The sequence below is a fragment of the Chlorocebus sabaeus genome, chromosome 17, assembly GCF_047675955.1.
Source record: "Chlorocebus sabaeus isolate Y175 chromosome 17, mChlSab1.0.hap1, whole genome shotgun sequence".
NCBI lineage: Eukaryota > Metazoa > Chordata > Mammalia > Primates > Cercopithecidae > Chlorocebus > Chlorocebus sabaeus.
This window is the reverse complement of record NC_132920.1, coordinates 26,189,408-26,201,103: the sequence shown is the minus strand read 5'-3', so window position 1 is coordinate 26,201,103 and position 11,696 is coordinate 26,189,408. Positions and strand designations below refer to the sequence as shown.

At 42.7% G+C, this 11,696-nt stretch overlaps 1 protein-coding gene across 1 annotated transcript; it reads left to right on the top strand.

The window, feature by feature from the left end:
* Positions 1-88: 88 nt before the first annotated feature.
* LOC103221995 (histone H3.1) lies at positions 89-2,120 on the top strand. Its single transcript, XM_007973466.3, has one exon. It carries the CDS (start codon positions 89-91, stop codon positions 497-499), a length of 411 nt encoding a protein of 136 aa, XP_007971657.2. The 3' UTR covers positions 500-2,120.
* Positions 2,121-11,696: the final 9,576 nt, after the last annotated feature.

Genomic DNA, 11,696 nt, shown 5'->3' with positions numbered 1-11,696 from the left:
AACAAGGCCAATTAGAATGTCTCTGAGTATATATAAGGGCAGTCGCCACTCTGCCAAGTGGCTGAGTTTTTCTTCCAGTTAATCTGAGATGGCCCGCACCAAGCAGACTGCACGCAAGTCCACCGGTGGCAAAGCACCGCGCAAGCAGCTGGCCACTAAGGCGGCTCGGAAAAGCGCGCCGGCCACCGGCGGCGTGAAGAAGCCTCACCGCTACCGTCCCGGCACCGTGGCTCTGCGCGAGATTCGCCGCTACCAGAAGTCGACTGAGCTGCTGATCCGAAAGTTGCCTTTCCAGCGCCTGGTGCGAGAAATCGCTCAGGACTTCAAGACGGATCTTCGCTTTCAAAGTTCCGCGGTGATGGCCCTGCAGGAGGCCTGCGAAGCCTATTTGGTGGGGCTCTTTGAGGACACCAACCTGTGTGCCATCCATGCTAAGCGAGTGACTATCATGCCCAAGGACATTCAGCTCGCTCGCCGCATTCGTGGGGAGAGAGCGTAGAGGTTTCTGGGTAATAATTCTCTCCAACCCAAAGGCTCTTTTAAGAGCCGCCTACTTTCACCCGAAAATAGCTGTAATTGACTAATCGAATCTTTGAACGTTGGTTGTAGTACTTAAGTCCTCATTTGATTGGCTAAAGTTAATGGTAAGCTTGCTATATTTGTTCCCGTGCTTTCTCCCGAACATGCCAGATTGTCAATGTCCTTTTTTTTTTTAAACTTAAATTTAAATTTTTAAATTTTTGCTGGCTATTAGGGGTTTGGTGCTTCGATTTGGTAGTGGAAGGGGCCATCTGGGTTCATGTTATACATGGTTTGTCTCAAGCGTTAGTTGCGTTGTCTACTTATACTCATTATAGAAGGGGTTTTTTCCGTAGTGTATTTGTAGTTAATCCCTTTTAAAACCTTACAGTTAATGAGCATTGGCAGTTGAGAATAGGTACAGATGTCCTTGGTTGCTGCTTTTTCTTGTCTGAAGTAAGCTATTTCTACAATCCCCCGCCCCACTTTTTTTTTTTTTAAAACAGTTCTTGGTCTTTTCTGTGAAATGATCCATTTTTGACCGATAGTTGATTCAATATCAAAAATTGGTGGCAGAAACCAAAGCCAGATTGGCTTCTACATTACTGGCAGCGTGGGCATTACCTGGGAACTTGTTAGAAACTTGTTTCAATCCCCAGCTAGGGCTGGAGTCAATCTGTATATACCTCAGATGATTGTCATGAACACTGATATAGGAAGCCTAGGTTGTTGGTTTTGGTCTAATCAATAAAGGCATCCTGCCTGTGAACTGTTACAAGGAGTGAGCTTTTGCAAAATGTATGTTTATTTTACAGAATGAAATATTCTATGAAATGTTCTCTAAAGCAAGTGCACAGAACAATCCCCTAAAATAGTTTGATTTCTTTACAGATCAGTTTTCTCAATGTAACATTACAATCACATGGGAAGGCTTTAGAAAAATCTTTACCTGGTGTTCAATGAGACTAATAGCAGTCTGTAGAGTGGGCCCAGGGAATGGTAATTATTAATATTCAGGTGCTTCTAACAAACAGCTGGGGCTGAGACTCCTTGCTACATAAATTTTAACACTCTCATTAGCTCTGGTTTGACTCCAGACTTAGCACAGTTTTCTAATTGAATCTGTTTCCTTGTAGTTTGCCCTCAGAATATACTGGTCTCTAAAGACTTTCTGGCTTGCTTGACTATCTTTCAACACCTGGCTTTTTATAAGAATTTCTTAGGGCAACACTAACGTAAGGTTTTTTTTTTTTTTTTTTTTTTTTTTTTTTGAGACACCAAGGTTCTTTCAGTGAAAGTATCAAGTTTTTAGGGATGTTACAAGGAGGAACACATACCATCCTGGGCTGCTTGGCATACAATCAAGGTATCTGTTTGCATATAGAACCTTTCCTTTACAGATTAGCACAAGGCCCTGTTTGGGTATTCAGCAGATCCTCCTTTATGACCTTTATTAATTTAGCAACTTGTCATTTTTTTTTCACATATTTTTATTTTAAAAACTTATTTGACATTCCAGAATATATGGGAAAGGAGATAATAGTTTAATAAAACCTATGTTCCTCTCATCCAGCTTCAATAAAAACATTGGCTTAAGTGTGTTTTATCTATTCATTTTTGTAAAGCAAATAATGAAACCACCTCATGGGTTCACCTTGCTCGCTGCCTAGACAAAGCTGAGTTATCTAGGCAGGGAATTGCAATAGAGAAAGTAATTCATGCAGAGCCAGCTGTCCGGGAGATCCTAGTTTTATTGTTACTCAAATCAGTCTCCCCAGCATTCTGGGTGGGGGAAGCCGGTGAACCAGGAGTCCTGATTGGTTAGGTCAGAGATGTCATTACAGGGAGTCGAAGCTGTCTCCTTGGGCTGAGTCAGTTTCTGGGTGGAGGCCAGGAGATCGCATGAGTCAGTTTACGAATCTGGGTGGTACCAGCATCAGGTCTGCAAAATATCTCAAGCACTGATCTTAGGAGCAGTTTAGGTAGGGTCAGAATCTTATAGGTTCCAGCTGCAGGACTCCTAAACTATAATGTGTGTTTGTTTTTTTTTTTTTCCTTTGAGACAGAGTCTCACTGCGTCACCCAGGATGGAGACTGCAACCTCCACCTCCCAGGTTCGAGCGATTCTCTTGTTCAGCCTCCCAAGCAGCTGGGATTACAGGTGTGTGCCACCATGCCTAGCTAATTTTTGTATTTTTAGTGGAGACGGGGTTTCATCATATTGGCCAGGTTGGTTTCGAACTCCTGACCTCAAGTGATCTGCCTGCCTTTGCCTCCCAAAATACTGGGATTACAGGCGTGAGCCATTACGACAAGCCCCTAAACCGTAATTTCTAATCTTGTGAGTAATTAGTTAGTTCTATCTACAAAGGCAGTCTAGTCCCCAGGCAAGGAGGTTTGTTTTGGGAAAGTGCTGTTATCATATTAGTTTTAAACTATAAACTAAGTTCCTCCCAAAGGTAGTTCAGCCTACACCCAGGAATGAACAAGGACAGCTTAGGTTAGAAGCAAGATGGAGTTGCTTAGGTCAGATCACTTTGACTGTCTCAGTTACAATTTTGCAATGGCAATTTCAATATCATTTCATCTATTTTATATATGTTATCTGCTATTTAACACCTTATAATGGGCCAGGTGCCTTGGCTCATGCCTGTAATCCCAGCACTCTGGCAGGCCGATGTGGGTGGATCACGTGAGGTTAGGAGTTCTTGACAAACTTGGCCAACTTGGTGAAACCCCATCTCTACTAAAAATATAAAAATTAGCTGGACCGGGCCTGGTGGTGCACACCTGTAATCCCAGCTACTCGGGAGGTTGAGGTAGGAGAATCTCTTGAACTTGTGAGGTAGAGGTTGTAGTGAGCCGAGATCGTGCTACTGCACTCCAGCCTGGTGACACACCGAGACTCCATCTGAAAAATAACAAAATAAATTACGATGCCATCATTACTTACATAACAAATAGTATTTCTTTTTTAAAAATTTAATATGATCCATTTTTCTTTAACATATTTAGATGACATATTTCTTTTTTTTTTTTTTTTTTTTTTTTTTTTGAGAGGGAGTCTGAGTCTGGCTCTGTGGCCCAGGCTGGAGTGCAGTGGCCGGATCTCAGCTCACTGCAAGCTCCGCCTCCCGGGTTTACGCCATTCTCCTGCCTCAGCCTCCCGAGTAGCTGGGACTACAGGCGCCTGCCACCTCGCCCGGCTAGATTTTTTGTGTTTTTTAGTAGAGACGGGGTTTCACCATGTTAGCCAGGCTGGTCTCGATCTCCTGACCTCGTGATCCGCCCGTCTCGACCTCCCAAAGTGCTGGGATTACAGGCTTGAGCCACCGTGCCCGGCCGACATATTTCTTTAACATTGATTTTTATTTACTGCAAATAACACTGGTTGAGAATTTACAATGTACCAGATGCTGGTCTGTGCGTTGGAAATACACCCAGAGAACAAAACACAAAATTTTTGCTCTCATGGAATTTACATTTGAGTCTGGAATAGACAGAAAATAAGCTAGATAGGTAAATATATGTAATATGTTAGATGGTGAGAAGGAAAAAAAAATAAGACTAAAGAGTGTCATGGGAAGCTGAAATTTAGATAAAGCAACTAATGAAGACCCTACTAAGAAGATAGTATTTCAGCGAAGAGCTGAAAGAGGTGAGGAAGCAACCTGTGTGGATGTGTTCAGGGAGAAGAGGAGGGAGACTGCTGAGGTACCATGGTGACCATGGGGAATGAGCAGGGGACAATAGGAGATGAAGGTGGAGAAAAGGCAGAATAATTTTCCCTTCAACTCTCACCCCCCACATAGGTTCTTAGTTGAAACAAACCATGTAACAAAAGACAGATTAACAAATGAAAAACAAGCAGAAGTGTATTAACATATATATTACATATACATGAATGACACCCAGAGAATGAGTACACATTGAGGTGGCTTTGAATTCCAGCTTTTGTGTAGTGTCTTCCACAAAGAACAGTAAAGTTTTAGAGAATTTAGAAGACGCAGGAAAAGTACTTTGAGTCTCCAGGGGTGGCAATGTTGGGGACAGCAAACAAATAGATAAAGCATACTTAGTAAAGCTTGCTTTCAGATTCTTCTGGTGCATCACCAGGCCCTGAAGAGTGAAAGCTCTTCTCCATACTTCATTTGCGCTCCCTGATAGTGTAAACTAAAAATTCACAGGTTTATTTTTGCCAAGGTTGAAGACGCATCTGGGAAAAACAAACACAAGTTACACAAAATCTATGGCCTGTGAAGCCCAGGTGGGCAGATCACTTGAGGTCAGGAGTTCGAGACCAGTTTGACCAACATGGCGAAACTCCATTTCTACTAAAAAAAACCCCCCAAAAATTAGCCATACGTGGTTGCATGTGCCTGTAGTCCCAGCTTCTCTGGAGGCCGAGGCAGGAGAATCGTTTGTACCTGGGAGGTGGAGGTTGCAGTAAGCCAAGATCATACAACTGTACTCCAGCCTGGGTGACAGAGTGAGACTCTGTGTCTCAAAAAAATCAAAGAAAAAGAAAAGTTTAGTATATTCTCAGGTAAAGAAGATGTAAAAAAGTTAAAATGGATAAAGGGAATGACTGCCAGAGGATGGGAGGGAATGTGGTAGACAGCTGTAATTTTAAAAAGGGTGGATGGGGAAGAACTCACAAGTGAGATAAGACTGAGAAAAGAAGATAACTTTTTTTTTTTTGTAGAGACGAAGGCCTCACTATGTTGCCCAGGCTAGTCTCAAACTCTTGTGCTCAAAGGATCCTCTCACCTTGGCCTCCAAAAGTGCTGGGGCTACCAGATGTGAGGTACCACACCAGGCCAAGAAAATAACTTTCATCTGAGCAATGGGAGTCGTTTTAAATGATCAGGCCCACAGCAACACTAAAATGAGACAACAATCACAACCTACTCCCCTCATTGAGATATGTATTCATCTCTAGATACTGCTTGTTTTTATAAGTAGCTATAAGTTTACCAAATAATGCCACATCCCACACTGTAACCCACACCCCGTAGCTTTACAATGTATAGCCAATAACTAATTAATGCTATTTCTGTAAACCAATGACAATTCCTGACAAAAAATTTTGTATCAGCCCACCTTCTGTCCCCCCTTTTTTGTCTTGAAAAACTTATTTTTAACAAAGGCCAGTGGAAGTGGAGCTCATATCCAAGATTACTTGGGCCTGAGATTTCTGAGCTGCTGTCCTGACTTTGGTTCGAGTAAATTCTTTTTTTTTTTTTTTTTTTTTTTTTTTTGAGACGGAGTCTTGCTCTGTCACCCAGGCTTGCTCTGTCAACCAGGTATCTCGGCTCACTGGGTTCACGCCATTCTCCTGCCTCAGCCTCCCGAGAAACTGGGACTATAGTCACCCGCCACCATCCCCAGCTAATTTTTTTGTATTTTTAGTAGAAACAGGGTTTCACCATGTTAGCTAGGATAAGTTTCCATCTCCTGACCTCGTGATCTGCCCGCCTCCGCCTCCCAAAGTGCTGGGATTACAGGCGTGAGCCACTGTGCCTGGCCCCAATTCTTTTTTCTTTTTTGAGACGGAATCTCACTGTCACCCAGGCTGGCGTGCAATGGCACAATCTCGGCTCACTGCCACCTCTGCCTCCTGGGTTCAAGTGATTCTCCTGCAGCCTCCTGAGCAGCTGGGACTTTAGGCGCATGTCCCTATGCCTGGCTAATTTTTGTATTTTTAGTAGAGAGGGGGTTTCACCATGTTGGCCAGGATGGTCTCCATCTCCTGACCTCGTGATCCACCTGCCTCAGCCTCCCAAAGTGTTGGGATTACAGGGGTTAGCCGCTGCGCCCGACCATAAATTCTTTAAATTATGAATTGTGCTTCCACATCTTTCTTTTAGGCCAACAAGGCTGAAGGAAATCAACTATTTCATCCGCAAGTATACTTCTTTGACATATTTTGAGATGGTTCTTTGGAGGGTCTGCAAACAGAAGTTGCCCTACAGAACTGCCTTTTGTGGAGATGTGCATCTGTTGAGAAAAACTGCTTTGGTTCTGCCAGGTTTTTTTTCTGAGGCTTTAGCTTGTCCAATCTAGGAAAGATTAAGAGTCTGACACTGGGCCAGGCTCAGTGGCTCACGCTTGTAATCCTGGCATTTTGGGAGGCCGAGGCAGGCGGATTTGAGGTCAGGAGTTCAAGGCCAGCCTGGGCCAACATAGTGAAACCCCATCTCTACTAAAAACACGAAAATTAGCTAGGCATGGTGGCGGGCGTCTGTAATCCCCACTAGTCAGGAGGCTGAGGCAGGAGAATCGCTTGAACCCAGGAGGTGGAGGTTGCAGTGAGACGAGATAGTGCCATTGTACTCCAGCCTGGGCAGCAGAGTGAGACTCCCTCTGAAAAAAAAAAAAAAAAAAAAGTCTGAGTCTGACACCTTTAAAGGTCTGAAAGAAACATTTACTATATATGTATTCTTCTTGAGGGCTGCTACCTATGAATTTTCATCTACATAACAAGACCACCTTTGTTAGCAAAGCCCTCCCATAACCTGTCTTGCATGATTGACTGCCCTAACCTGTTTTTGGCCATGTTCTGAGCCCCCATTCTTTAACCTTAAGATGGCATTTAAGATTCTGTACCCCACTGCTGGGGTTGGAGTAATTACTCTGTGGTCTCCCTCATGCATGTTAATAAACTTGTTTCCCTTTCTCTCCTATTAATCTGTTTTTTGTTAGTTGATATTTGAGAAAAACTTCAGAGGGTGAAGGGGAAGATTTTTCTTGGTCCTGACAAGACTGAGCAGAGAAGAGAGTGAGTTCTATATACATCTGTAGGAAGATCATACCAGAGAGACGAAACATTGATTCATGGATCCTGAGTTGGGTGCATATTTGGGCTATGGGCATTATTCTGATAGCCAACTACATAAAACCAGGGTCTTTGTTTTTCTTAAGCTGGAATTTCCAGGTAACTCAGTACTGATCTATACTTTTTTTTTATTTTGAGACGGAGTTTTGTTCTTGTTACCCAGGCTGCAGTGCAATGGCGCAATCTCAGCTCACTGCAACCTCCGCCTCCCGGGTTCAAGTGATTCTCCTGCCTGAGACTCCTGAGTAGCTGGGATTACAGGCATGTGCCACAACGTCTGGCTAATTTTTGTATCTTTAGTTGAGATGGGGTTTTGCCATGTTAGTCAGGCTTGTTCCCAACTCCTGACCTCAGGTGATCCACCCACCTCAGCCTCCCAAAGTGCTGGGATTACAGGAGTGAGACACCATACCCAACCGTTTTCTTTTGTTTTTTGTTTTTTTGTTTTTTTTTTGGGACACAGTCTCACTCTGTTGCCCAGGCTGGAGTGCAGTGGCGCCATCTCGGCCCACTGTAACCTTCGCTTCCCAGGTTCAAGCATTGCTGCATGCCTCAGCCTCCCAAGTAGCTGGGAATACAGGCGCCTGCACACCTGGCTAAGTTTTGTATTTTTTAGTAGAGATGGAGTTTCGCCAGGTTGGCCAGGCTGGTCTTGAACTCCTGACCTCAGGTGATCTGCCGGCCTCGGCCTCCCAACGTGCTGGGATTACAGGCATGAGCCACTGCACCCGGCCTGATTCATACATTTTCATTTTTCAAAAGTGTTCCAGATACCCAAGGACATTCAGTTAAGACTGAACCAAGAGGCAGGGGCAGGAAAAGATGAGCAATGAGTGCTAACCCCATGGAGGACTGCTCACCCTATTCAAGGACACCAGTAGTTAAGGAAAGAGTATTATTATATGATAATTTATTTAAAATACAAAATAAGAGATCTGCAAAATTGCTATCATTTTACTTTTCACATGAAAGAATCCAATGTAGTCTTTATAAAAAGGCTTTATATGCTGTAACATTTTCTGAGATTTCATTATACTAGATATCTATGGATGAGCTCCCAAGTACAAAGAAAACTGCTCCTACTGGCAACAGAACTCCACATTAAAATTTCTATAATGGTTATAATATGATGGCTGAATCCATAATTAATAAAACAAAATTAAATTATGAAGATGAAACATGTTCCCAACTACCGATTTTGAGCCCTAGATAAACCTTGATAAAAAATTAAGAGATCACATTTCTTCTTAATCCTTCATATTGAGTGAGGCTAATTGTCCAATATGAGATCCAGGGATTTTATTTATGATTATAACTGATAATAATGGACTATCAATTACTTTCACTTTTTTGGTAAGTGCAGTTAGAGGAAAAAAGACGTGTCTGGGGTCCTACAAAATTTACCCAGATTATTCTGTGATGCTTTTGGGGAACAATGTCAATATCATAGAGTCTGTATTTTCTCCTTGAACTTTTCTTTTCTCTTTTCTTTCTTTCTCTTTCTTTCTTTTTTTTGAGACAGTCTCACTCTGTTATCCAGGCTGGACTGCAGTGGTGTGATCCTAGCTCACTGCAGTCTCGAACTCCTTGCCTCAAGCAGTCTTCCCCACCTCTGTCTCCCAAAGTGTTGGATTACAGGCATGAGTCATGACCACTGGCCTCCTTACTGATTTTGTTTAATTTTTTTTCTATTATAGAGATGAGGTCTCACTATATTACCCAGGCTGGTCTTGAACTCCTGGGCTCAAGTGATCCTCATGCCTCAGCATCCCAAAGTGCTGCAATTACTGGTGTGAGTCACAGCATCCAGCCCTCCTTATGCTTTTCTAATTGAGGATCCAAGAGGCAACATATCCAATGAAACTACCTCATCCTCATGGTCACATCCACATTGAAAGATCACTAGGCTGTGGACGGAAGTTCTGTTGCTGATAGAGGTGAATATAGCTTCCTCTCCTCTGGTTAACTCTTAAGAAGTCCACATTTTGCTTTGTTTCGCTCAATGAAATCTTATGTTTCTTTTACAGATGAAGTGTTTTGACTTGAAGATTCATCCAGCAACAAGTGAATGCATTTCCTTTTAGAAATTAAGAATCTGGACCCTTCTTTGGTGCAGAGCATACTAGTTAAGATAAATACAAGTTTATTTTCTGTGGATATGAGGTTCAAAAAGGGTATTCTAGATCAACAGTTCCCTCTTTCTTCCAGCAGTAGTTCTGGAACCCAAATGCCCTCTGTCTTTGTGGCTTAGCGGTCTTAAATGTGGCTTCCACATTTGCCCTGCAAAGGGAAAGAAGATGGAAAAATCCTTCGTGGAAAGTTGTTATGTCCTAGGCCTGGAAATGTCAATCTTTACTTGTATTTATGTTCCATTGGCAGGAACTTAGCTAAAAGGCCACACCTAATTGGAAGAGAAGTTGAAAAAAGAGGTTTCAACGTGGGCCCAAAAGAAGAAAAAGGTTAAATTAATGCCCAGAATTAATAAGAGAAAAAGCATATGAATTTATTAACGTGTATACTGCAGAGGGGGTTGGATAGAGTGATCACCCAATATTGCAATTGGGCATAGATGTTTATCCTACTTCCTAGGGAAATGGGAGCTTGAGAAGTGTTTTTAGGGGTATAATAAATGACTTTTAGGGGAATTCAATGGCCTTGAAGAACATGCAAGAGCCTGGGACAATGTCTGTTAGGGCTGCAGAGTAGGCAGTGGTTTGTGACAGAATCTGTCTAGGCTTGTTGACAGGCTTGTGTTTCTTCCTGTGGTATTAGTTCATTTAATGAAAACTCAGGATAGAGACTAAAGATAATTGTATTCTTTGGCAGGTTTGGACTTTAGGCAGATAAGGAACTTCTGAAAACAACTTCATCCTGTGCTTTGGGAGACACAGAGAATTGAGAGACAGGAGGGGTGGGGAGAAGGTCAGAGACCTTGTAGCTTCTTCAGTTTAGGATGTCATAGTGCCATATTTTGGGATATCAGTTTCTGAGCCCCAGCAGTGTCTTTGATTTTAGATGTCATCTCTTGCTCTCAATCCATTTCCAGAAAACCTGCTTATCTTCTGAAGTTGCTGTGCAGAAGCCCCCATTTTGTTCTTCATAGTGGTAGAAACAAAAGTGAAATAAAAGTCAGAATTCTTTGTTAGACCCAACTCTAAGCTTGAGCAATTGCCTCATCATTACAAAAATTTATTGTTTCTGGTTTATAAATGAGGAAACAAGCTGAATGGTTCTGCATAATGCCTAAAGTCATCCAGTTAATAAATGATGTAACAAATTTCAACCCAGGTAGTAGGTCTCAAAACTCTCCTAATGTTAAGCATATTCCATTGCTGTGCTATAGTTTGTGAAAATAAATAAAATTTGATGTGATGGTGCATTCCTGTAGCCTGTCCTACTCTGGAGGCTGAGGTGGGAGAGTCATTAGAGACATGAGTTGGAGGCTGCAGTGAGCTATGATTGAGCCACTGCACTCCAGGCTGGGTGACAAAATGAGACCTCATCTCCTTAAGAAGAAAAAACACACAAAAAAACCAGCTGTTGGAATTCCCAAAACACATTAAGATTGAGAGAGATGAGATAACTTGAGTTCTTTTCTTTCTTGCTCTATACAGTGTCTAGAATTAAGCAACATTAGGCATTAGGGAGAAAAGTCTTCTGCCTTCTTTTTTTTTTTTTTTTTGAGACAGAGTCTCACTCTATTGGCCAAGCTGGACTGGAGTGCAGTGGCATGATCTCGGCTCACTGCAACCTCTGCCGCTTGGGTTCAAACAATTCTCCTGCCTCAACCTCGTAAGTAGCTGGGATGACAGGTGCCTGCCACCATGCCCGGCTAATTTTTGTATTTTTTAGTAGAGATGCGGTTTCACCATCTTGGCCAGGCTGGTCTTGAACTCCTGACCTCGTGATACACACACCTCGGCCTCCCAAAATGCTGGGATTACAGGTGTGAGCCACCTTGGCTGGTCCTGGCTTCTTAATTAATGATCCTTGTTAAACATTTAACCTCCCCTTTGTTGTTGTGCTTTTCGGGGTCTGTCCTGCACACCCTGGCTGACTGATGTATGAAAGGAATACTCACACACAGGTAGGCAGTGTGTAAGAGCAGCCTTCTGACCTTTCAGAAGGTCTGCTCCTTTCCTTATAGTTTCTCCTACCACTCTGACTGATCTCCTATATCTCCCCCTTTTGTTTTTTGCATCAAGTTTTGTTGATTGAAGAATACAGATGTGTACGATGACAGGCTTGACAAGTGCAGCGGTTCCAGCTTGTGTTGCAGCTTTGCATCCTAGAAGCAGTAGATAACATAAGACAAGCATGAGTATAATCATTGTAATAT

Bases quoted from the DNA above. Each gene is read 5' to 3' on its own strand.
- LOC103221995 (XM_007973466.3), top strand. From the start codon at position 89: ATGGCCCGCACCAAGCAGACTGCACGCAAGTCCACCGGTGGCAAAGCA.